The sequence below is a fragment of the Pinus tabuliformis genome, chromosome 4_1 (genome assembly GCF_031772625.1).
Source record: "Pinus tabuliformis cultivar Carrire ecotype Pingquan chromosome 4_1, CPIR1, whole genome shotgun sequence".
NCBI lineage: Eukaryota > Viridiplantae > Streptophyta > Pinopsida > Pinales > Pinaceae > Pinus > Pinus tabuliformis.
In genome coordinates, this window is record NC_142303.1 from 323,382,719 (window position 1) to 323,410,214 (window position 27,496).

A 27,496-nucleotide genomic window follows, 5' to 3' on the forward strand; every position below is an offset into this window, starting at 1 on the left:
AATGCATTCGATGATGACTTTTTTGCTTGGTGGGAGCAAAAAATCATCGCCATAGATGACTACCCCTATGCTGGGCTGGATTTCCGAGGAGATCCTGATCTAGTGTTACCACCGAATGCAGCATGGGGCGAGATTGGTAAGATTTTTGATTTTTTATGATTTTATGATTTTTTGGATTTTTCAAATATAATGATAAATTTTGAAAAATATTTTTTGATGAGATTCAAATGACTAATATGATGATCATGTTCCAGACATTGGGCCTGTGCGACCAGATGGATTCCCGCGGCATGGACGGCGTGGCCGAGGAGCCGAAGAGGCGACTGCGGATGCGGAAAGGACCCTCAACAACGTCCAGCGACACTTGACGAGACTGAGCTGCCAAGTACCAATGGCCGAGGTAGAGGACCTTCATCCAGATATGCAGCGTCATGTGGTTGGGATGCCACGTGACTGGGTTCGCGTCTTTCAGCGTGTGGCCAATGCTATAGTTACTTATTTAGCTGCTCATCCAGAGCCGAGGCGTTAGATATGCCTGACATGATTATGGGCATTTGAGTCCCAATTTTGTATATTTTTGGACACACATATGTACACTCGAGACGCTTTGTGATATATATATATATATATATATATACAGTTTGACTTTTTGATGCATGATTTTATGATGATGAATGATTGATATGCCAGTCTAATGCTTGATTAGCGATAGAATCAGCTAACCAATTTTGAGATCTTGGAATGTGCAAATAATTAATGTAAATAAATGATCTTTGCAACAACCTCACCCTTAAATATTGGCGATATAATAATGGATCTCTAACCCGATAAATGTTATTTAACTGAGACACTATCAATTGAGAATCAAGGTATACTACCAACGAGTCGATCCCATAAGAGATTGCCTCGGATAATAAATTGATAACAGCTGTATACTCGGCCATATTATTTGAAGCAGGACCGATACACACGCCTCTCGATATCATCAACTGACCAGTTGGGTAATAAAGTACCCAAGCTGCGGAAGCAAGATTCCGAGTGTGCCGACTAGCACCATCGGCGAATCCAAAATAAACCAAATCATCCATCAGCACCTGCCAAGGCAGACCAAAAAGCACTGATATCAGAAAACGCTCGACAATATATGTATAAATATATACATAAAATACAAAGAAGCCATTGCCTGGCCAAAGCTAAGCAAAGCACTTCCTGAGGTAGAGCCCGTCAGGGGGCTCCGCCAACTGACTCCTAGGGATGTTTATAGGTACGATGATCGAAACAATCAATATACTCTCTTCGGCAAATAAATGTGTCGGAGCCAAAGGGACCGTACAAACATCACTAGTCGAACTGGAGGACCGAGATTCTACTTCATGCACAGGGGAATGAAAGTGTAACCGACGATGTAAATCTTCCAAAGGTCGATCTACGGCCGTCATTGCTTCGAATACCGCTTCATCCGATGGAAAAACAATATCCGAGCAATCCGATGCAGAGGTGGAATCAAGGGTCCGAAAATGAGCCACATCACCATCTATTTCTTTCCCAGAGGAAATAGTAGAATGGTTATCTACAGAGTTATCGATAGATTCACATCTAGGTTCTACTGTAGATATAAGAGATTCTATTCCACCCACCTTGTCGTCACCTGATGTGGTCGCAGATGAAGCTAAGGTTCCAGGATTCGAAGAATAAGGAGTTTGAACAAACTCTCTCCGTAAAGGATCCCTGGAGGATGAAATTGTATCTATACCAGCTGTAGGAGGGGGAAGATTAAATGTACCCATCAATGAAGAGTACATCCCGACTCCTAGACTCTCAATAGGTGGACGGGGATTACCCACTAAAGGAATAGCAGAGTCAGAGTTTGCTTGAGGATCAACTGGGCAATAGTCCAACTGATCAACCTTAACGATTTTCCCCTCATGAGGAAAGCAAATGACACGAAACAGAGTCGAAACAACGGCATCCATCTCGTATACCCAGTTCCTTCCTAATAGGAGATTATAATCCAGGTTAGCGTCTATGACCTCTACTTCAATATTAACGACCTTTCCTCCAACACATATAGGAAAGGCCGGGATAATCCCGTATGGCCTATGAGAGTGACCATCAAATGCTGTCAATAGGGTAGGTGAAGGAACAACCGACGATGATCCAATGGCCTTCCAGCATGACATAGACATGACACACGTGGAAGCTCCCTCATCTACAACCGTCCGAAAAATATTCGTTTTCTGGTAGGTTGACTTTATCTGGAAAGCCATGTGATGAGGAAGTCTCTTTTTGACATTACTCATATCAAAAGTGAGAGCTAAGGAATTACTTGGATCCACTGCCCCCATTGCCGATAGCAAGGCACTTCGTTGAGCAGGACATGACTGGAGAACCTCTAACGCGGACATAGCACATGGACTCTGGGCCAGATCCTCAACAATGGAGTAATTCTGGGCTGCCCTAATATTAGGGTTGATAGTCGCGCGTTTAGCTGAACCTTTCGGCACCCGAGGTATAGTCTCAACAGAAGGTCGCTCAATATGAAGTGGGTTGTTAGTTTCGGGAACTGATTTACCCTTAGAATTTTCACCTTCACCATAATCGCGTGACCGTGTGGCCACATTAGCGTGAGCACCCATCATGAAAACATTCGATGACTTGCCCCCTTCCTGGTTGCCCCCTGCGGAGGTACCAGGGTTCGAACTTGCGCCAGCAAGAAGTTGCTGCCCTTGGGGAAACGGGTTAGTTAACACAGCTTGCGAACTAGAAGTCCCTTGTTGTCCTAACAAGCGCTGAGCGTCTTCAATTCTAGGGCAGAGATGAGTTAGATGGTCTCCTTTGCATAACTTGCAAGGAAACTTAACTTTCTTTCTCGACTCATTTCCACCACCACCAGCGTTGTTGCTGGATTTATTTGCATCGGGCTTCCCATCCTGGTTCTTCTTCTTGCCACGTCCTTTCTTTTTTCCATCAGAATTTTGATTTCCTTTGGGGTTATCGGATTGGACGGCGTTAATGGAAGAATTTTGGGAGGCTTGAGGATTAGACATTGTGACTTGGTTGTTAGGAGCAGTTTGTAATGACAACTGCTGCAATTGATTCAACAAGTTCACTGTAGTCGAGTCTACTGACCCTACGATACCATCCGCGTGCGGACCTGGCTTTGGCTTAGCTAAATCAACCTTAGATCCAGGAGCATCTGGCAAGTACTTTTGGAGGATCCCAGACTGAGAGTAAATCAGTTCTAACTGCTGTGCCCTGAAAATGGCTTGCTCCTCAGAATAGACCCCAGACATGGAGACATCCTTGGAGATCTCGGGTTGCAAAGACTTCAAAAACCACTCTAGACGGTACTCCGGAGGGATTTTGGCTTTGATGAGCCTCTTTCTCCGTCTCCATTCCTGAATGTGATCAGAAATGTGGGTTGCCTTATCCTGACGAAAAGTGGCCAGAAGTTCAGTTCCGGCATCATAGCGGACGGGCAACTGGAAGTGATTTAAGAAGATATTGGCTAAGTCAGCGAACGATGTAAAGCTGCCCCCTGGCAACTCTATATACCATTTAGCCGCATTACCAATCAAGGTGCGCTGAAAGAGTCTCAACCTAATCGAATCCTCGATGAGGGAGTTGGATGAGCACCATAAATGGAATGTGGTTACATGATCGCCCGGATCTTCACCACTTTTCCCTTCGAATTTTGGAATGTCTGAAGGGAGTTTGGTTGGGACCGGAGACCAGGCCGGATTATACCTGATAGGGTCGTTCGTTAGCTTAGTGAGATCTGGCAAGTTTAACGTTGCCAGAAACGGAAGCCTAGGAGGACCTAGGGGATTCCACCCAGACTGGGCAGAACTCCCAAAGTTCTGAAAAGATTGTCCTGGGATTTGGGAGGCACCAGGCTGCCCGAAGTGACCATTAGAACCGGCTGAACCAAAAGGCAAACCTTGTGGTCCAGCAAAATTCGGAGTTTGACCAACTCCTACCGTATAACCTCCATAGCCTGCAAAGTTCCCTCCTAAAGAATGGTAAGGAGTTGATAACCCCTGATATGGGTTCCAAGCCGAAGCAAGGGGAGGAATACTTTGAAACATGCTAACCGTGGAATACGGCCTACTTCCTTGTTGGCCGATAAATGGATTCGCAGTTCCTGCGTTGCTAACCCCAGGGTTATTCCAACCTTGGAAAGGATTGCTACTTTGTCCTATTGAAGAAAAAGGCATGGATCCTACCGTTGGGTTGGAATGTAGGATATGACCACTTCCGAAAGGAAAACCCTGGAATGAAGCCGATCCGCCCATCATGGACGTAGCGGCACTGAACGGAACCGATGGAATACCCTGTGATTGGGTGCCAAAAAGGAAGGAACCAGTACTAAAAGCATTGGTTTGGGCATTTCCACTCGTGGACGGAATGGAGGTAGACCCCACCAAAGATGTGCTAGCAAACGATCCGAACAAGGAAGCGGAAGGGATGGAAATGGTTCCTCCCCCTTGCACCGATGTTGGGGTTTGCATAGTCGCAGCACTCGTAGAAGCCATGCTTCCAGTAGTGATCATAAATGGTAAGCGCGTAGCGTAACCTGGACTCGATGGTCTATATAATGGAGGCCCAACGTACTGCAATATGTCTAGATAACTAGATGGTAGTGGAGAATTTGGAGCCCCTAACGACTCTGAGAATTCTTCTACCTCTACGTTATTCTCCGCTTGAAAGCACACTCGAGAAAGGACTGGAGTGTCCCTCTCTTGCTCAGAAGTACCAGGCCTTGCTTGGCCGCTAATATCCCCGAGAGGAGGATCAATCCCCGATGCGTCAACCGGCGTGGGACGGGCCCTACCGGTAGTATCCCCTCTGCGCCTTCTAGGAGAAGGCTCTAAACTAGGTGGCGAGAGACCACGAAGTCTTCGAGACCGTCTTGGAGACCGGTTAGCCACTTTGAATTTTTTGTTATGATCTAACTAAAGACTCAAAAATTAAAAGCTAAGCTGACTAGGAGCACAGAGCACACACTATAAAGTTCCTAAAGAAACAGCCAGTCAAACAACTTTCAAGTATTTCCGCTCCGGGTGATTAGGACCGGACACCAAAATACGAGAAAGTGAATCAAAGGGCCTTCCGAAGATAGTCTGGGATGATGAGGGCCCAGTCCTATCAGCGAAGGTATCAGAGGAAGTTACGCTAACCTCCTAACAACAGCCTGCGCCGGTGCAAGCCCCCAAGCTTTGCAAGGGTGCCCTCCAGTAGTACTGTCGAGAGTGATACAACGTCGACCTCAGGTGCCACGGGATTCCCCTCCGCAGCCACCTATGCAGATCCCTAGGAGAGGCAACTATGGGTACCAACTCGTCGCAGAAGCCAGGCGGAACAGTCGTGAGGTAAGTTCGGACAAGTAGGAGAGGGGGTATCTCTCTTCCCTGCCTTCACAGACCCTCGTGCTTAACTCCCAGATCCGGAGCTTTCCTGGTCTTCCTAACGCTATTGGATTTACTCTCGTTAATCAGACTCTTATGTTTGACGTTTTATGTGGCCTTGGAGAGTTAACTCTCCACTCGCCTATTCCAAGGCCCTAAAATCCTAAACTTGTTGGTGTAATAACTAAAACAAAAAGTTCTTATTAGGCTGTTCTTTAAGTCACAGGGTTATGGAGATGAAACTTGTGGTGTTTTTATGGACGCAAAAGAAATTAATAAAACTTAGCTACATGCACATGCACTTTTGTTTTCGATGAAAAGCAATTTCTATGAGGTTCAGAGGTACTTCTAATATAAACAAATTTTTTCTTTTTCTTTTCAGACTCCACACTCACAAAAACTAACAAAACTAAATATGCCTAAAAAGAGATGCAAATCTTACCCTAATGCAAGAACTATATGTGGATGCAAGATTCAAAGACTACTCTAAAAACAAAGAAGGAAAGTTGCTGCTTTACCAAATTTTGTCTTGCCACTAAAATGCTTAGATAGAAGATGATGTGTTACCAATCATTTCGTCCAAACAATAAAAACAAGTTCTAAGATAAAAAACAAAGCACTTTCACTTCGCAAAAAGGGAAATCAAATGAGAAGCAAGTTTAAGAAAGCGAAACTCAAAAACTTTCAAAAGATTTTCTTTCAATCAAACCAAAAAGTCTTTTTCAAAGGAAAGCTCTCAAAAACTGACACCAACGATTGATAAACAAGCAACCAAACACTTTTGTGAATTGACACCTTTCAAATGATGAAAACTCAACAAAAATAAAATGTGTTCGAAATCGCTTTTGACAATCAAAAGCAGCAATGAAAGTCCTAAATATCAAAAGACAAGTTTCAAGAAAATGGTAACAAACAAACTTCCCGAAACGAAGGAGCAAATGGTCACAAAAATGATTTCGTTAAGCAAACAAAAGTGTCATGAAAGCAAAATGGACACAAAGATTGAACCCAATCTTCCTACTCTGCCGAAACAGAGCAATCAAGATTCCTAAACAGAAATCTTGTGTGTCAAAAATCAATGACGCTTGCAATCAACGAAAACAAGACTAATACTCCTTATGACTAGAGAGAGTTCAGAACAAGATGCCCCCCGTCAAACAGAGAACTGTTACTGGAGAAATAACTGCTTGACACTGACCCCAAACCACCAGACAAACATTCAGCAAAAAGAAAATTTATAAATCTTGAAATTTATGTAATATACGCGCCTGCAATTAATTGCAGAATGCGTGTATACGCGACTGAAACTAAGGAAACCTGCGTATACGCGGGTTTACTTAGTGAAACTTGCGTATATACGCTTTTGTAATCCAGGAAAAGAGCGTATCTGAAGTCTTTCAAGAAAAAAAAAAAAAAAAACACAGACTGAAACTGGAAAAGCTTGGAGTTCAAGAAAAGATCAGACAGTCAGAGCCAACAAACAGAGGGGCTGATCCTTGATTGGCTTGAAGACTACCCAAACTAGGAACAACAAGAGTGTTGTCCCCAGCGGAGTCGCCAATTCTGGTTGAAGGGAAAGTACCCCTAGGGTCCTTTGGGCTAAGACTCTACCAGACTGAAAATTGCTTATTCAAAGAAACACACACACAGCCATCATTTTTACTTTTAAGCAAATTCTAATGTTTAGGGTACGTACCTAAGGTCCTACGTTCGAGAAGGCCTTTAGGGTCCAAACCCTTCTTGGAGTTCCCTTCTTCTTCCTTCGATCTGCAAGACAAACAAATCAAAGAACACAACAGTACATGTACAGATATTTATGTATAAACCATCTTTATGCTATAAAGTTAGTTATAAAAATCTTTAAGTAACCACTTGCACAAGAATTCAAGACAAGAATCTCATAAGCATAAAGAAAGATTGTTTCAGGAACAAAGACGTGTTTCTTTATATATAAAGGCAAATAAAGTACATATATCGGAAAGATATCACCTGAACACCTTCAGCAGGCTCCAAGCAAAGCTTCCTCCCGGATTCGTTCCAGCCTCAAGCCTCCAACAAGAGCTCCTTCCAAGTCCTACTCAATGATGATATCAAGGATGAATGATCACCAAGACACATGGAAACAAGGGTTTCCTATGCAAAATGGGGGAAGTGCAGAAAGCACCAAGGACTTCAGACCTGGTCTAAGGGAAAAATCTCAGCATAATAATCTTGCTCTCTTTTCTCTCTCCCCTTGGCCTTCCCTTTGATGTCTTTTTATACCCTCTCCAAAGTAGTTTTTTAGTTAGGAGTTAGTTGGGAACAGTTGGGCCACGGGCAATAACAGGTGATCCAGCAGGTAAAACCCGCGATCTCCGCCCGAAAAAGAGGAATTTATTATTTTTTAAGTGTTTTAATAGATACACGTGGGTTGGGTATAACAGACCCGCGTGTACACGCGTTTAACTCAGGGAAATGTCGCGTATAGGGAATAAAACACTGTTTTTTAAATTTTTGGACCAGGTCTGGAAGGAGGGGTTGCCCTAGGCCATGAGTGCAGCATCACAAACCATAAGAGTGAGATTTGGAGCTATAACAGCAATAAAATATGTTTTTCTACCCCCTTATCAATTTTTAATCTCTCGAGAAAAGGTGGTGTTTGGACAGATACTAAAGGTTCTATGATAGGAGTTGAGTTTATTGGAATATCATTAGAATGTATAGGGCTCATTTGTTTTTAAGATTTTTCTTCTTAACTAAGAGACTTCTCTTTTTCAGAGAGATTCTCCTTTTCGAATTCCTGAATAACAACTGATGGGGACTTATTTTCCAATACTCTATCAGATCTAAGTTGGACATTGTTTAGATCTAGTGGAGTTATCATGTAGGTTTGGAAATTATGTCCTTCCATATTGTAAACAGGTTGTGAATTTTTATTATTATTTGGATTTGGAAGTGGTTGAGTAGGCAATTGATTTGGTCTTTGAGGGAATGGTAATGAAAGTTGTGGATTCGAATTCTGAGGTTGAGTTGGTTGAACATGTTGAGGAAAATATTGTGGTGGAAAAACAGGGTAAGGTTGTTGATATTGAGGATATTGAGGATATTTTCCATAAGGATTTTTCCATCCTTGTGCCCAAGGTTGAGGCCAAGATTTCCAAGGCATGGGTGCAGTCCAATTGTTTTGTGATGGTTGTGAAAATGCTTGAGTGTTAAATCCCCGAGTCATATTTGGTTGTGAATTTTGCCATGGTTTCTTAGAAATAAAATAGAGGGGATCTACTTGATTTGGTATTATCCTCTTGATAAATAACTTTAAGACATGCTATTGAAGTACATTCTTTTGTAGCATGATTTTTTGCACATATAACATAGGTTTCTACACTTTTTAAGTCAAGAGGGAATTCTCTCAGAGCATGTTTCTTTCTGCATTACGGACAAAAGATTAACAATGCAGCATTTTTAGCATTTTGCTTGTTTTTCGCTTTAAGGGTATCTATTTGTTCACTAAGACTTCCCAAAATGTATGTTTTAAAATTGTCACACAAATTGCCTAATTCATCCCTACTTACAGTCCCAGCTGCAAATTTATTAATCCTAGTCATGAGAGGATCTCTTGGATTTTTCCCAGTTCTTGCCTTACCACTTGAAATGTGTATGCATAACTCACAAATCTCTCCAAATGATAACTGAGAAATATCTCCCTTACCCATCAAATTGAGAATATCAATCCACTCATCTCTGATGGATTTTAATAAGAGAGCTTTCAAAGTTTCTTCATCTAGTTCATGCATTTTAGCCCTTTTAACATTATAAGCAAATATTTCAATGAAATATTCAAGATTTTCATCTTCTTTCTGCATCATTTTAAAGAATTTATCCTTAATATTATGGGGCATACAATAATCCTTATATTTCCCTAAGAATGTAGTTTTCATTTCTTCCCATGTTGTTATAGAGTGTACTCGTAAGACCATGAACCATTTTAATGTTGTATCCTTAATATTTGCTAGAAACAATTTCAACTTTTGAGTGTCAAGTAGGTAATCATAATATCTACACAAAACTTCAAACTCAGAGAGAAATGTTTCAGGATCCTCACTTCTTAATCCATGAAAATTTGGAAGGATGGAGGGTGAGATGTTTTTCATTGTAGTTGTTGTATCTTCATTGAGGATAGGAAATCCAAAGGGTTTTGGATCTCCTCTACCTCCTCCTCTCCCTCTTCCTCCACCTCTTCCACCTCTTCCTCCTCTATTTCCTCCTCTTCCTCCTCCAATCCTAGGTTGTTCACCATTAACATTATGTACCTCTCCTTCCCCTTCTCCAGCCATTGTAGATTCTTCAGAACTAATATAGGGTTCCAAAATTGGGTTTTCTAATTCTTCTTCTAGCTCTTCTGGTTTTGGTTCTTCTATCAATGGTAAGTTAAAATAAGTTTCTTCCTCTTCTTCTTCACTAGGGATCTCTAGCTCTTGTCCTAGAAGTCTTTCTCCAGTTGAAGATAGGAAAACTACTCCTTCTGTTGGGGATGTAGGATCTTCTTCTTCTATTATTGCTTCGGTTGATGAGGTTGGTGAATATCTAGGTTGGATTTCGGATCTAAGTACCTTGGGAGGTTTATGTTTTCTTGCAAATGATAGAATATGAGTTTGAGTGGGTGGTGTGGTACTACGAGGTCGTGGTGGGGTGAGTGATGATGTTGGAATTAAACTTTTACCTCTACCTACAAATCTACCTCTAGAATCTCTTTCCCTATGCATATCATTTTTGTTTTTTTTTTTTTTAATAAAAAGAAAAGACTCCTATTTACACTCCCCTTGCAACAACGCCAAAATGTTTGGTAATTTAATTAACCTTAAATTACTTGCATAAATTATCGACCAGGGCTTGTAAGTTGATGAAGTGTAAGTGTATTGTATATACTAGAAGTCTTTGATTATTCACACCAATTCTAAATTAAGTTGAGTTATCGAAATATAAATTCTAAATTAAGTTATTGAAATGCACATGAGCAAAGCAATTATTCCTAGAAAATGAAATGATCACACTCTTTTACCGAAGACTACTTATGGAAAATCTCACACTCTACTTCAAAAGAAAATCTCACAACTCTGCATATAAGTAAATCAATCCCACACTTATTGTAAATGAAAATTAATTACACTCTTCACACTATTTATATACACACTCGATTTCAAAGGAAAAGGCTACTATTAATCTCATCACACATCTGTAAGAATATCATTCATAATTGTTTGAAACCAAAATGAAATAAATCTCTGCTTAACTACATCCACACTTTCTTGAATTATAAATCACTCATGCTTGAAATGAAACATCTAATTTTGCAAATAAATCCTCTATTCTATAAGGCAAATAAAGTTTTGCCTAAGTCTAAATCATATTGTTGTTATCATTGTTGTTAAGCTTAATTCATGTGCATCTATAAACAAAAGAGATGATTAGTAAAACAATCATAATTTGAATCTGAAAGAAATTAAAAACACATCTACTCAATTGAACAGAATAGAAAGCTTATGAAATTATACATAAATTTTATTTACTGAAAATGAACAAAAATCCTTACTACTCGAGGGGTCCCTCCACAAGAAGCAGGTAATCATGTTATCAATCAAACAGTCAACCACACATGGAAACGAAAAGGTTCTTCATAAATTGAATATTAAAAATAGAGTTTTAAGTCTTCACTGTCGCATAAAAAATCATTGTGTTTGTGTTTGCTGCGAGGACTTTTATAAAGCCCGTATCATTAAATGTTCAGAGCTCTATGCCTATCCTTGCTAACAGAATGCTAAAATTAACTATGAAAATATATCATAACAAAATTCACTCACGATTTTCTATTAACAAAGCAAATTGTGAGGTGTATATCTCATTCCTTGCTCACCTGTTATAGCTAACAAAGTTGACTTTATCCTTGACCACGTAATTGGAAGCTTCTTTTATCAATCTAGTTCATGAAGGTAGGAGGGAATCATTGAGTGCATTGATCACCACCTTTCCATATATTTCTCTCTCCAGCTGGCACCTTGGAACCTATCAAACCATGGACTTGGTTGCAGAATCAGACATTAGTTGCAAAATCATCCCAATTCAGTAGCTAAAGCAAATATTAGACTAATAATAAAGAACATTATCAACTTATGAAATACAAGACAATTATATACCTGCCATGCCATAAATCTTGTGATTTTATTCCCATTGAGTGATTATGATGGTCAAAGAAGAATAAAATAGGTGAAAAAGGGTGTCAAAAAGAAGCAATTGTGAGGCTCAACAATATGAAAGAGTAACGATATTTGAGGTCAGGGTCAACCTAGTGTATGCGCTGAATCAGGGCCATAACCCTGAGGGCCTAAACTTTAGACCATATCAATGTGTTACATAACTAAGGGTGGACTCGGGCTCAATGAACAATAGAGATCCATTCATAAGATCGACGGAAGGGAGAAATAACATGACCCCCCCCCCACCTTGTGATGTCAATGGAGAGGGGGGTAGTGCTATTGAATGGAGACTATTGGATGTGTCGAAGGGCGGAGGACCTTTGGATTACACCCTCGAATAGTGAGGTGGAATTAATATAGCGCAACCCCCCCATAACGTCAACAGGGAGGTGGGGGGTAGCGCTATTAGATGACAATATCCAATCTAATCGTGTGACTTGGGTCATTAGATGGTCAAAGGCCAATGTACACCACCATTATGGGTCGCACATAGCGGAGATTCATTTACGGTCACAAGTAATACTTGGGAGAAAGTCCCACTAGCCATTGGATTGAACGATTGAAAGTGGGTCATCAGGTCTCCACGGAGAATTGTCATGGTTTTTAATCATTGTTTGTATCGATTAACTGGGTCCGTCAAGAGGTGGATAGCCACAAATATATATATATATATATATAGATCATTTGTCTGGGAATTTTGTTTCAGAAAAATCAGCACAATCAGGAGCGCATTTGACATGCATTGATCGATCTTCTTTTGTGATCAATTCTGCTACAACACTTGCCACTCTAGCCAATTGTCCACCCTTTCCAAGTGTTATTTCTATGGTGTGTATTTTCATGCCTAAGGGCATATTGGTTGAAGTAGACTCTTATTCCAATGAATAAAAATCCCTTCTCTTAGGGAATATATATATTATTCATGCTAACTATAAATCTTCTAAAAATCACTCAACATATTTAAATATCAATTATTTTTATCTTATAATGATTGATACATCCATAATTAAGATAAATCTATGTTGATGCAATTAAAACAAACAATTTATACATATTATATTTTACTGGAAAAAAATTAAACAAAAGTGTAGTGTAATTGTTTTATGTTTTGACCTTTGTTTTTGGGCATTTTTCCGATTAGTTTTCCTTAAAACTTAGCAAGAATATGTTGGAATTGTATTTTTGAGTTGTGTAGTCTACACAATCTAAGTGTCCTAGGTTTTTTTCAAGGCGGTAAATCATATATGCATTTGAAAATGCAATTTAAATAAAGAAAAATTACAATAAATAACAAAATGCTACATTCTCATAAAGAATTATATCGTTGAATTTCAACAAAAAAGACCACAATATAGAATAATTAGGTTGTTCCTTAAACAAATTTATTTAGGTATGATGTGTCCATTTATCATAAAAATATTATATCGACCTCCCTGTTTCATATACTTTCCTCAAAAGTATATAATATAATAAGGGTGATTAATTGTCATTTTGTAACATGACATTAATATTATATGAAGTCATGTATAAGTGTTTTTTTTAAAGTGGAATCGACAAGTAGGGCGATCTTGTACTCGCATGACACGGGGTCAATTTCATCTACTACTCCTAATATTACTATGAGTTAATCAAGATAATCAAATCAAAAACCTCATAATATTTATGTCGTAAGGTGTTCCCCTTTGAAAAGAACTCCCCAGCTACATCACTATCATAATTTGTGCCATTCGATCTTTTGTTAGACAATTGGGTTATGATTAACCATTGATTTGAATTGAAATATGAAAACAATGATGGTTGTGACTCAATCGTTGGATCCCACAATTAACTGTGAACCGACTTCCTTATGAACCGTCAACCAACTTCCTTAATTTTCTATATCGAGGAGGCGTTGTCTATGGAGCAGTTGTAGATGATTGGGTAAAGTTCTTGATTTCAAAACTAAGATATTAAGAGGGCACAACATGAATCTTGGGCGATTTCAGGATAAGATTTTGAGGGTGTGAAAAATACTATATGGGTTTTGAGGGATTTGTTTGTTTTTTTATCCAAACAGATACTGCAAGATTCAGATTAACCCATGGAACTTCATTTGTAAAGCGCCATATGAGTTTCTGGAGCCGAACACTGATTTTTAAATGGATTGTAAGTTATTCACAATTCCAAATCTTCAAGGGATATATCTGTGTTTCCTATTTGCATTAATTGAGAAATATCAATATCTAATTTAATGTTATCTTCCTCAAATTTCCACGGATGCTTGTTTAGTCAATTTTGTCAGTCCATAACTAAACTTGACCTTGCACCATGGCTTCATCATTATAAGTTTTGATTAATGTCAATACTAACGCTGATACTGATGCCAATCCAGCTGCCAATGCCTTTTCCATTGCTGGATTCTAAAGGGTACACATCATCCTCAGATCCTTTCTTCCTCACTGAATTATTCAGTGTGATTATTCAAAAGTTTGTTAGACCTTTCTATTTTGTATCTGCCAATGGATGAAATGGTCAATAAATGAGCAGAATTTTGATCGATAGCGAACTCATTTTATGAGTTTTTCATTTTACCTTATATTTATCATGTAGATCAGTGTCAAAATATATTATTTTATGAGTTTTTCTTTTTACCTTATATTTATCATGTAGATCAGTGTCAAAATATATAATATGGCCAGAAACTATATTTTACCTCAATTAAGACTATTGTTCAACAAAGTGTCTTTTACTGTTGTTGACCTTGAAAAAGTAATGTTGGGCTCATTTGGAATGGAATATGTAACAACCTAATTTTGTTGACTATTTAATGCTCTATCTGTGGGAGTTAACTTAATATATCGTACGAGTGGGCCTCGATGGGGGTTCAAAAAACAATAACTAAGGTAGGAACCTCATACATCTTGCCAAACATATTCCAGCAATCGCAGCCACACGCAAAGGTAAAGCAAGTGGTATGACAGGCTGAGGTCCAGAGCAATATAAAGGGAGCATCATCAACTTCCAACTCAAAGGAGAAGAACATCATCGTTGAGACACGCAAATGCACCTCAACTTCGTGGGTAATGACCACTCCCATGCCTACAGTGTTGCAGACACAGATTCCAGATAACGCCATATTTAGAGCACGGGCAAGTATTGAAACATGTTGCTATTTTTTTTTTGTTTTTATTCTTTTATTTTAGTATATAACCATCATTTGATTTTAGCTTATTGCTTCACCTGAACATGCAAGTTGATATGAACTAATAAGGCTAGACATTATTCACGCATCATTCTTTTCACCGTGAAAAATTAATCATAGGAATAAGAACAATGCAAAATTTAAATTCTAATTATTACTTAAAAGATAAATCTTTAATAAATATGAAATTAAAATAAGTCTACTCTATTTTCAAAAATAAATGATATAAACAATATTTTTAAACCTGTATTTACTTATTTAACCCTACTATATTGACCAAAAAAAACAGAAGATAACTAAGTTGATCTAATATCCTCCTACCCACATACACGAAGGCAGGCGAATATTGGTATTTGGCAGGCCATGGGCCAACGATGGGAAGTATCACCGTCTGCTTGTTCGTTCCCATTACGATTGCAGCAGAAAACGTGCAGCCGATTGCCAGCAGTCTCAAGATGAGATCCACTACAAAGAAACTGCTATTAACTCCATTAAGTCTTTGCGCATCATCCCCGCCGGACTTATTCTCAGTCTCTAAGTAACCCACCTTCACTTGAGATGCCATTTTTTCTTCCCTGCAACCACAAAGTATGAGTCCTCTACATACCAAGAATTCAGCACCGATATGGATATATATTACAGCACAGGTGCGTACGTGGACGATTTATAAGCTCACAATTATTTATTAGTGAAAGCGACAGAACATAAATTCTTGGTGCTGAGATTGTTTGTTCGGGATAAAAATCTGGCTACTAAGATTGTTTATTCAAGTACAGATGGGTGTATTGCTCGCCAATTTGAATAGTAAGACTCTGTACAATCAGTAATTCCACCTCTAGGGACCGGTTGCATTTATTTATCATTTGTGAGAAGAGCATTATTGGGATGGAGCAGTTACAGCTACTACGATTTGATGTACGTGGACATTTTGCATCCAACTGACTTATACCTCATTTCTTCTATGTAAAGTCTTATATAAAATTTCAATACCCCATCATTCTCTTTGGATCATCATCTAGAAGAATGTAAAGGAATCAATAATAGTGCATCCCTCATTTTATAAAGACTAGCAAGTGAATCAGAAGGAAGCCTTGCTACCAAGAAACTAGCATTTAGATCCTGGAGCCTCATTTCACTCCTCACTCTAGCCCTACCTACTATTATTCCCTGCTCTTGGACTCCTCCCCCATCTGGAGCCTCATTTCACTCCTCACTCTAGCACTACCTACTATTATTCCCTACCCTTGGAGTTGTCGGGAATTTCTGGTTATTCCAAACAAAATACAGTGGAAAAATCCTCTGTTACCACTGTTGGGAATTTTCTGATAAATTATGAAACAACAAAAAAATATGAACAGAGAGTAATACTCTGTTTTCGGAATCTCTGATAATTCAAAAACAAAAGAACAGAGCATAAAATAATACTCTACTTTGCCTCAGGATCAAAAACTGATCAAAATAATACTGTGTTTTAATATAGCGAAAACAGAAAAAAAATCGCTTTGCTGTAACTGGTGTTGCAGCAACGCAGTTTTTTTTTAGTTGTTGTTCGTGGTGTTGCAGCAACGTAATTTTTTTGACGTCAAGTATTTTTCGACTTACGGTGTAACAGCAACGGTGATTTGACGCAATAACTTTTGGTGTAACAGCAACGGAGATTTTTGACGCAATAACTTTTGGTGTAACAGCAACGGAGATTTTTGACGTCAAGCCTATTTTTGACTTACGGTGTAACAGCAACGCTCAGAAAAGAAACTTCTATTTATAAAAAATAAACTAACTGATAAAACTAAGTCTTCCTCACATAGAGGGATCTTCATAAAAGATTATGCTTAAGAGCATCTTCCTCTTGACAGAGGGATTACAGCAGGAACGCTTCAGTTCCACAAACCAGCTATCTCAGAAAATTACAATTTCAGCACTGCTGTGCAATACAAAAAAAAACTCTCAATCTATTTCCTCTGTTTTCTACTTCTATTTCTATTTCTATATTTTCTACACTGTTGTGTCTGCATTTTATAGTGCGGGAAAGGGTCATCACCGCTTTAACTTGCTGATGAAGTCTCTGTTGTACTCAGCTGCTCATAATGAACGAAATCTGATCTTTTGTTGTATTTCTTGAGTCGGTGGTGATGAAATCTATGGCTGATAAATGTTGCGTCGGCTCGAGGCTGGTTCTTTTCTCTTTCAGCCGTTCTGCTCATTAATACGGTTGTTGAGAAGTAATGGTGTAGCGCTGGATCTGATCTTTCTCCTTCGGAAACACAAAAATAATTAAAGAGTGAAAAGATGGTAATGGCGGTGACTTAAAAGATCGGGAATAAATGTGGGGCGTCGGATCAGGACAAATAAGTAAAGTAGCTGTTGTTGTTCTGTTCACTGCAGTTGAAATTATAATTTCAACACTCCCCTTTAATTTCAACTGTTGGGTTATCAGTCATACCCAGAAGTTTCCTTAAAAACTCAAAACTTTTCTGGTCCAATGGCTTTGTCAGAATATCCGCAACCTGTTCCTGAGTCCTGCAGTGTTGTAAAACGATTTCTCCATTGTTCACCAATTCTCTGATGTAGTGAAACTTTGTGTCTATGTGTTTTGTTCTCTTGTGGAATACAGAGTTCTTGGATAATGCAATAGCTGAACTATTGTCACAAAAAATAACCGTTGTTGTTGCCTGCTCCTGGCATAGACTTCTCAACATTCTCCTCATCCAAACTGCTTGACATGCTGCTGTTGTAGCTGCCACGTACTCTGCTTCTGCTGTAGACAATGCCACAATTGGCTGTTTCTTGGAAGCCCATGAAATGGCTCCTGAACCTATGTGAAAAACGTAACCAGATGTGCTTTTCCGATCATCTACACTTCCAGCCCAATCACTATCTGTGTATCCAACTAAATTTGAACATTCTGAAACAGTATAAAATATGCCATACTTTTTTGTACCTTTAACATACCTCAGAATTCTCTTTGCTGCCTGCCAATGTGTTTCTTTTGGCCTCTCCATGAATCTGGAAATTAAACTGACAGCATACATTATGTCTGGCCTAGTTGCAGTTAAATACATAAGGCTGCCAACTATGCTCTTGTACACGCTAGGGTCAAAATCCTTGCTATTGTCTTCTTTGCTGAGTTTTAATCCCATCACTATGGGAGTGTTTGTTGCCTTACTGTCCTGCATGTTAAATCTGTTCAACACTTCATTTACATATTTTGCCTATGAAATAAAAATTCCATTTTTATTTTGATCTACTTCTATTCCTAAGAAGTATCTCAGCAAACCCATGTCAGTCATCTCAAATTCTTCTTTCATGACTGATTTGAAATTTTCAATGAGGTAGTCATCATTACTTGTAAAAATCACATCGTCAACATATAATACAACAATTAAAATTTTACAGTCCTTTTCTTTGATGTAAACAGTGGGTTCTCCCTCACACTTCTCAAATCCGTTCTCCAGTAGATAGGAATCTATTCTATTGTACCACGCTCTTGGCGCTTGCTTCAGCCCATAAAGAGCTTTCTTCAATCTGCAAACTTTGTGCTCTTGGCCTTTCTTCTCATAGCCTAGAGGTTGCTCAATGTAAACCTCTTCCATTAATACTCCATTCAAGAATGCTGACTTCACGTCCATTTGGTAAACTTTCCATTTGTTTTGTGCTGCTATGGACAGCACTGCTCTCACGGTTTCCATTCTTGCAACCGGTGCGAAAGTCTCCTCATAATCTCTCCCATACTGCTGCTTATATCCCTTGACAACAAGTTTTGCCTTGTGTCTTTCTATCTTGCCTTCAGCATTACTCTTGGTCTTGTAGACCCATTTAACTCCAATGACTTCTTTACCTTTTGGTAGCTCAACTAAATCCCATGTCTTGTTTCTTTCTATGGCATTCATCTCCTCATCCATAGCTTCTATCCATTTCTTATCTTTAATTGCTTCTTCGAAATGAACAGGGTCATCAACATGACAATACAAGGCAAACAGGGAATTCATACCTTCATCATAAATATCACTTAAATTTCTGAATTTCTTACCTCTTTCATTCGGTGTGCAAGTGCTTGTAGATGCACTTGAATTTCCTCCTTGTGGTGTGCTTGGAGAAGCACTCTCATTTCTCCTCAAGGGTGTCTCTTGCTGTTCTAGTGTTGATGCTGCTGTTTGGGGATGTGTTTCAGCCAACTCCTCATCTTCATCATTATGAGACAAACAGTTTTTAACATTAACTGTTTTCTCTATGCTTCCATCCCAAGCTTCCTCCTCAATAAATTGAACATCTCTGCTCACAAAAAACTTCTTGGTGGATGGGATATACAACCTGTAAGCTTTGGATTCCTCACTGTATCCAATGAAAATACATTTCTCCCCTTTGCTGTCCAATTTCTTCCTTAGCTGATCTGGAATGTGTGCATAAGCCACACAACCAAAAACTTTCATGTGGGTGACTCCTTGCTTTCTCCCACTCCATGCTTCTTCTGGCACTTTATTCATTACTGCTTTTGTAGGACACCTATTCAAAATATATATTGCACAGTGTACAGCTTCAGCCCAATAATCATTTGGCAAATGCTTTGCCTTCAACATGCTCCTCGCCATATCCATGATTGTTCTGTTTTTCCTTTCAGCAACTCCATTTTGCTGCGGGGTGTACCTTGCTGTAAATTGCTTATGAATTCCATTTTCTCTGCAGAAACGTAAAAATTCTTTGGAAATATACTCACCTCCTCTGTCTGTTCTCAAAACTTTGATGCGCAGCCCACTCTGATTTTCCACGAGTGCTTTGAAATTTCGGAATTTTTCAAACACTTCACTTTTGTTCTTCAGGAAATAAACCCAAGTCTTTCTAGTAAAGTCATCAATAAATGTTAGAAAATATTGGCTGCCTGCAAGTGATGGAGCTTGCATCGGTCCACATAAATCTGAGTGGATAATTTCTAAGGGTGCTTTTGCCCTTATGCTTTTTCCGGTTGGAAAACTTTATCTGTGTTGTTTCCCCAATATACAACCTTCACAAAGGCTGTCTGGCTTTTCTATCAATGGTAATCCTCTTACCATTCCTTTTCTACTCAACAAATTAAGACCTCCAAAGTTGAGATGTCCAAATCTCAAATGCCACAACCAATTTTCATCCTTTGGTACGCTTTGCAAAGCCTCTTGTGTCACTGCTGCAATTTCTTCTTTATTTTTCAAATCTGCGCTTATTCTAAGAGGGAACATTCTGTTCCTTGTCATCTTCACTTCAGCAATGCATCGCTTGCTGGGTGCTCTGTCCATGATGGTGCATACATCATTCTCAAAGAAAACATTGTAACCCTTTTGAACAAGCTGTCCAATACTCAAGAGGTTACACTTCATTCCGGGAACATAATAAACATCTGCTATGGTTTTCTTTTCACCTTTCTTTGTAAATATTTTAACTTCTCCTTTTCCCATAACAGAAATTTTACTATCAGTCCCAAGTGTGACTTGTGACTGCACACTCTGATCTAAAGCAGAAAACAGGGCTATGTTTCTTGTCATATGGTTGCTGCAACCAGAATCTAGAAACCATATATCCTCACTGTTTGTTTCAGCCATATTACAAACTAACAACACATTATCTTGACTGATATTTTCTCTAGTGATATTTTCACTAGATCTATTACTCATATCATACTGTTTCTTCCTACATTCATTTGCATAGTGCCCATATTTTTTACAATAATAACATTGGACATTGGATTTTTCATACCTTTGTCCTTGAGCATGATGTTGTCCACTTTGCTGGGTGCTGCCATGGCCTTGGTTCTGATTTGAATTGCTGCCTCTTCCTTGAATGTTTGCTGAACTGTTTCTTCCACCTCTGTATTGGCTTCTGCCTCTTCCTCTCTTGTTTCCTCTGCCTTGACCTCTTCCTCTTCCAAATGACATCTGGGTCTTGAAGGCTTGCTCTAGATATGAGTTTTCATTTCTACTCAACCTCTGCTCATGTGTTATCAGTGATGCATGAAGTTCATCAACTGAAAAATTTGAGAGATCCTTTGTCTCTTCTATGGTGGTAACAATCACATCAAACTTTGGGGGTAGGCACCTCAATAGTTTCTCCACAATCCTTCTTTCTTCAAGAGTTTCTCCATGAGACCTTATCTGTGTGACCAAACCAATTGCTTGTGTGAAAAATGAGTCAATATTGTCTAACTCCTTCATGCACAGGTTCTCAAAATCTTTTCTCAGCAACTGTAGTTTCGTTGTCTTCACTTTCTCCATACCTTGATAGGCTATCTTGAGAGTTTGCCATGCTTCTCTGGATGTCTTGGCTGCTGCTATCCTTGGAAACACACTCTCATGCACTGCTTGATATAAGAATACAAGGGCTTTTGAGTCCTTCTTCTTATTGCTCTTCAACAACTCTTTCTCTGCCTGAGTTAATCCAATAAACTCTTCTTCATTTGCTGGTTCTTCAAATCCATATTCAACAAGTTCCCATAGATCTTGTGAGGAAAACAGGGGTCTCATGGTTATTGCCCAGTAGTCATAATTTTTCCCATTGAACTGTGGGAGCTGGGTATTAAACATACCCACGCTGGTGCTGGTCATTCTTTCAATACTTGACTGTGTAAAAAAATTCACTTAACTGTTTTCAGCAGCTACACAAAAAACTAATCTGAAAAATACCTTGACAGCATTTTCGCTCTGCTGGATAATTTGCTGCAGCAAGAAATCTTCTTTCAGCTTCTTTGATGTCTTCAAAGAGCTTGGACAAGCTCTGATACCATGTCGGGAATTTCTAGTTATTCCAAACAAAATACAGTGGAAAAATCCTCTGTTACCACTGTTGGGAATTTTCTGATAAATTCCGAAACAACAAAAAAAATATGAACAGAGAGTAATACTCTGTTTTCGGAATCTCTGATAATTCAAAAACAAAAGAATAGAGCATAAAATAATACTCTACTTTGCCTCAGGATCAAAAACTAATCAAAATAATACTCTGTTTTAATATAGCGAAAACAAAAAAAAAAACGCTTTGCTGTAACTGGTATTGCAGCAACGCAGTTTTTTTTAGTTGTTGTTCGTGGTGTTGCAGCAACGTAATTTTTTTGACGTCAAGTATTTTTCGACTTACGTTGTAACAGCAACGGTGATTTGACGCAATAACGTTTGGTGTAATAGTAACGGAGATTTTTGACGCAATAACTTTTGGTGTAACAGCAACGGAGATTTTTGACGTCAAGCCTATTTTTGACTTACGGTGTAACAGCAACGCTCAAAAAAGAAACTTCTATTTATAAAAAATAAACTAACTGATAAAACTAAGTCTTCCTCACATAGAGGGATCTTCATAAAAGATTATGCTTAAGAGCATCTTCCTCTTGACAGAGGGATTACAGCAGGAACACTTCAGTTCCACAAACCAGCTATCTCAGAAGATTACAATTTCAGCACTGCTGTGCAATACAAAAAAAAACTCTCAATCTATTTCCTTTGTTTTCTACTTCTATTTCTATTTCTATATTTTCTACACTGTTGTGTCTGCATTTTATAGTGCGGGAAAGGGTCATCACCGCTTTAACTTGCTGATGAAGTCTCTGTTGTACTCAGCTACTCATAATGAACGAAATCTGATCTTTTGCTGTATTTCTTGAGTCGGTGGTGATGAAATCTATGGCTGATAAATGCTGCGTCGGCTCGAGGCTGGTTCTTTTCTCTTTCAGCCGTTCTGCTCATTAATACGGTTGTTGAGAAGTAATGGTGTGGCGCTGGATCTGATCTTTCTCCTTCGGAAACACAAAAATAATTAAAGAGTGAAAAGATGGTAATGGCGGTGACTTAAAAGATCGGGAATAAATGTGGGGCGCTGGATCAGGACAAATAAGTAAAGTAGCTGCTGCTGTTCTGTTCACTGCAGTTGAAATTATAATTTTAACAGGACTCCCTCCCTCAATTTTTTTAAAGATGAATTTTGATGAAGCTTCAAAAGGAAACCAAAGCATAGCTAGATATGGAGGCATATTCAGAGATCACTTGGGATCTCCCATCTATATTTTTGATGGTCCCATGGGATTCAACAATAACAATGCAACATAACTGAAGGCCTTAGAGGAAGGATTAATGATAGCCTAGACCCAAGGTTTCTCTAAATTACTTGTGGAAGGCAACTCTCAACTTGTCATAAACATGATTCACAAGCTTCTAAATGACTCCACAATCAACAAAATATCATAAAATTGGAGATTGGAAGGTCTACTCATTCGAATCACATTTCTCCTCTCTTCCATTCCACGTTATTCATGGAGTCATACAACATATTAAGGATGTCGTTGATTTGGAGGAAAACCTCGGAAGACTGGACACTAACTTCACACATGTCGAGTCTTTTTTGGACCATATTCGCACTCAATTTCGAGATGACCACAAAATGTTGCCAAAACCCGCAAAAACGCGTTTGAGATCCATGGGCGATGCCCTCATACAGTCCCAAAAACTCATCGATATTGTCAAGCAACAACGAAGGCGTTGTTTTGGTTGGTTCGGTTCCTAGAAAATGTAGAGAATGGAAGACAACATTCGACGACCACTTTCAATGACTTAAAGATGACCTTCAAATTCTTGTCGATGTGGAGCAGATTGTGCCTACTGCAGCGTCTGAGCCAAAGCCAGTCCTTCGTCAACCTGTCCCAGTCGTCAGCTTCATTGGCTTCCATATGAAATTTGATCAGGCGCGATCTACAGAAATGGCTTACCCAACCTACTTATCTAGTGGTTGGTGTGTGGGGTATGGGTGGGGTTCGAAAAACGTCCCTCCTCCAACTCATCTTTAACCATTTCAAGGAGGTGAGTGGTATCTTTGACGATGTCATCTAGGTTATTGTTTCTCAGAATTTTAAGATTGGAAACTTGCAGAATTCCATTGCTAAGGCACTGGATTTGAAAATTGACGAAAGCTTCGAAAATGATCTGCGGAAGATGGCATTGTCTGCATCTCTTGAGAAGAAAATATTTCTTCTCATTTTGGACGATGTGTGGGAGCACATTGATTTTGATGAAGTAGGGATCAACTTTGGCAATGATAAGGGCAGCAAAGTCTTGATCTCCACTCGCAGCGTAGAGGTGATTGGAGCAATGCGGGAAAATCAATCCTCCTTAAAGATAGAGCCCCTGTTCAAAAAGGAAGCGTGGGAGTTGTTCAAGAGAAAATATTTTACAAATGACCCGGCTTCTCTCAACAAAAATATAGAATTTATTGCCACACAAATTGCCAAGGAATGTGAAGGTTTTCCATTGGCTGTAAATGTAGTTGGTGCAATGATGGCTTCCAGAAACGATGAAGAGGACTAGCGTTGTGCTTTAACTCTAATGGGCAATACAGATCAAGATTTTGAAAGGAAAATTGGTACAAAAATAAGGTATATTTATAATGTTTTATCTCATGAATTGAAGATTTGTTTTCTCTACTGTGTTGCCTTTCCCAAGGATATAAAAATTAATGCGAGGACACTAGTGGAAATTTTGATCGTGGAAGGTGTTCTCCTCGGCGGAGAGACAACTTATTTAATGCATCTTGGGTACGAGTACTTGGATCAATTGATCCAGTATGTTGCTACATATGCATTAAGGAGTTGATTTAAATAGTTGAATTCAATAAAATTTTCATTCTCGCAATTGGTTGACGATGAATGTTGTTTATTCAAATGTAATAGCGCAAGTAGATGATATCAAATTTTTTAATATATGAAGAAGTTTAAATTCTTATTCATTAGATTATTTTGATTTGTTAATATTCTATTATGGATCGTTATTGATTAGATTATTAACCCTTGGAGGAGATTTTGGAAGTCACGAAAAGGAAATTGAGGAGTAGTGTGTGGGAAAGCTAGTATATTTTGTAGCATCTTATTTTGGAGTTGATTGAGGGAAAGCATGCTTAAGAAGTCAAGACTGCAATGTCTCTCTAGGAATAATCACTCCAAAAGAAAAAAGAAGAAAAAAATTATAAAAAAGATTCATGGTATAGACCCATATTAGTTTGAAGATAAAAGAGAGATTGACATGCATAATCATTTCCTCATATTGATTTGGACATCTCTTGTTACTTTAGAGTGCTAAACGTGAAACTCTTGAGAAAAATGGTTTGGGTGGTAAAATAAATCCACCCTAACTGATAAGAAGGAAAGATCACTCAAATATTTTGTGGGTATAGCCAAGGATAGTGGGATTTTTGGGAGGTTGTTTTTCCATCTCTAGATCATATTTTATAGGCATTAAATCTCTGATTTATTGTGTACGCAACTCTTTGTTGGCATTATCTCTAAGGCTTATAATGAATGATACAGTGAACATATCTTGGGTTAACGTTAAAATTATCTCTGTGGTATACATTAAGCATTCACTAAAAGGATTTGGCGTGAACCTAGTCAACTATACAGTAAATTGATCTGAATTGAACCCAACTCTCTGTGGCATTGTTTGGGTATTATCTCGGCATTCATTGAACGATCTATAATGAACCCTCAAACTATCTGTGACATACATTGAAACCATAGACAAAACCGATATGTAATAAATACTAAATTTATATTCCTTATGGTGGGTTTTGAAATTTTAAAGCAAATATATATTAAGAAGTATCAAGTGAATGGAATATGTGGTGCATAAATGTATAGATTTATTTTCTTATTTCACATACTCAAAACATATCACATTTACACATTTTATATTTAAATAATAATTTACCATTATTAAAAATAACATTTATATTTAATATAAATAATAATTTCCCATTATTAATGAGAACCTTTATATTTCCTATCTTATTATTTATAGTTCACAAAATGTCATGTTATGAGGGACAAATGATCATCAATTTTACGTTTAAAGCATATTTCAAATATGATGGAGACACTTGAATTTTTTAATGAAATTGGAAAAACATCATCTTGTATCTTTTAATTCATTTTTAAGTTTATATTTCTTTATGTTCAAAGCCCCTATTAAGTCTATGTTTCATTATTATCATGGATTTAAAGAGCATTCACATCTTAACCTAATCTTCATTACTATTTCTTTAATCACTTGACAATAAATATATAATAGTATTTTGTAATTTTAATCACAAATAAATGCTATGAATTATAATATAAACAGGGCAGAAAATGCTATCTTCCTCTATCTCACACCGACACCAGACATAAATAAATAATAGCTTTTGCCTCCTAACTCACGTGAGGAAAAAAATTATGAAAAAAATAAATACTTACTCGAATTATGAAAAAAAATAAATACTTACGCCAATGCTACTCAGTGAAATGAGTTAATGGTTGATGGATCAATTAAGTAAACATTAAATTTGTTTTTGTTGCCGGAGGTTCTGAATAATAAGGTAATGCTCTTGCATCGCTTAATTTTATTATAGTAAATTTGTTGTTCATTTTTTTTTAATGATTTTATTTAAGTTGATAGTCTAGAGAAACAATAGTTGATTATATGGTAGGAAGAGTACTAGCCTCTTCGCGTTCTATGAGCTTGGATGGAAAACCTCAAAAATTTATGAAATGTAAAAATAGTTAATTTAGAGGAAAATAGTGTGTCATAAATAATGAGGTCTAAAAACATTTGGGGTGTATGGGATAATGTTAATTCTAAAATAAAATCCAGGAATGATATTTGAGTGGGAAGGAATAAACTCAAAATATTGTACAAATTCAAGTCAAACTGCTTGAAAGAATGATAGTCTAGCAAGGGATTGTGATAATGTATATTTGAGTGGGAAGAAATAAATTCAAAATATTGTACAAATTCAAGTCAAACTGCTTGAAAGAATGATAATCTAGCAAGGAATTGTGATAAGGTATCTGGTAAAAGCAAAGACAGTTATGATCCACAGAGTAACTATAGACTTACAAGAAAAAGCATAGAATGTATTCTCTAGTTTTTCCAGAGCTGGAATGCTCATTGGAAAAAATATTTGTCTCCTTCAAGTTGATTAAGTAAATGATGATACACTTCTAAATATTTTGTTAGCATCTATTACTGTAAAATTTATGCCTTACAGTATTTCCTTTACAACATTTATTGCTAATTTACATATATTACTAAATAAACTATCAAAAACTATTTTATATATATACACTATATATACTACCCAAAAAATATACTACCCAAAAAATAGTATACATTTAATACTTTATTAATATATAAAATATTTTTATGGATATTTATCAAAATGCTTGGTTAAAAACTTCATTGTGTGAAAAATCAGCCCTTTACATTGTTATTATTAAACTTCACTGTGTGGAAAAAAATTTATGAATATATATCTCAAAAACACATGAATGCAATGCATCAATCACACATTTTGGTACGTGGCACTTAAAAGCGCTTGATATTGATATATATGATTTAGATTGAAAAGGGTTTTAATCATTTTTTATAAAATTTATATATTTATATATAAAAGTTTCATTTTGTGGCAAATAATAACAAAATAATAATAAGAGATACAAGATAGTACTTGAATATAGACGTTTACTTTACTTTTTGGTGGGTATGGGGCACCTAAAAGCCATTGATATTGATATTGATATATATGATTTAGATTGAAAAGGGTTTTAATCATTTTTTATAAAATATATATATATAAATAATTATTTATTTAAAATTAATTTATATATAATATATATAATTTCATTTTAAATGTAATTATTT

The 27,496-nt window shown here is 37.7% G+C and overlaps 1 protein-coding gene across 1 annotated transcript in view; it reads left to right on the plus strand.

Moving 5' to 3' along the window:
* LOC149175599 (disease resistance protein RPS2-like) overlaps positions 1-24,130 on the plus strand; it is a 48,806-nt gene extending 24,676 nt beyond the window's left edge. Inside the window, exon 2 of the mRNA XM_089421178.1 lies at positions 23,696-24,130. Coding sequence (XP_089277304.1) covers positions 23,696-24,130 — 435 coding nt within the window. The remainder of the gene's footprint in view (positions 1-23,695) is intronic.
* The last annotated feature ends 3,366 nt before the right edge of the window (positions 24,131-27,496 follow it).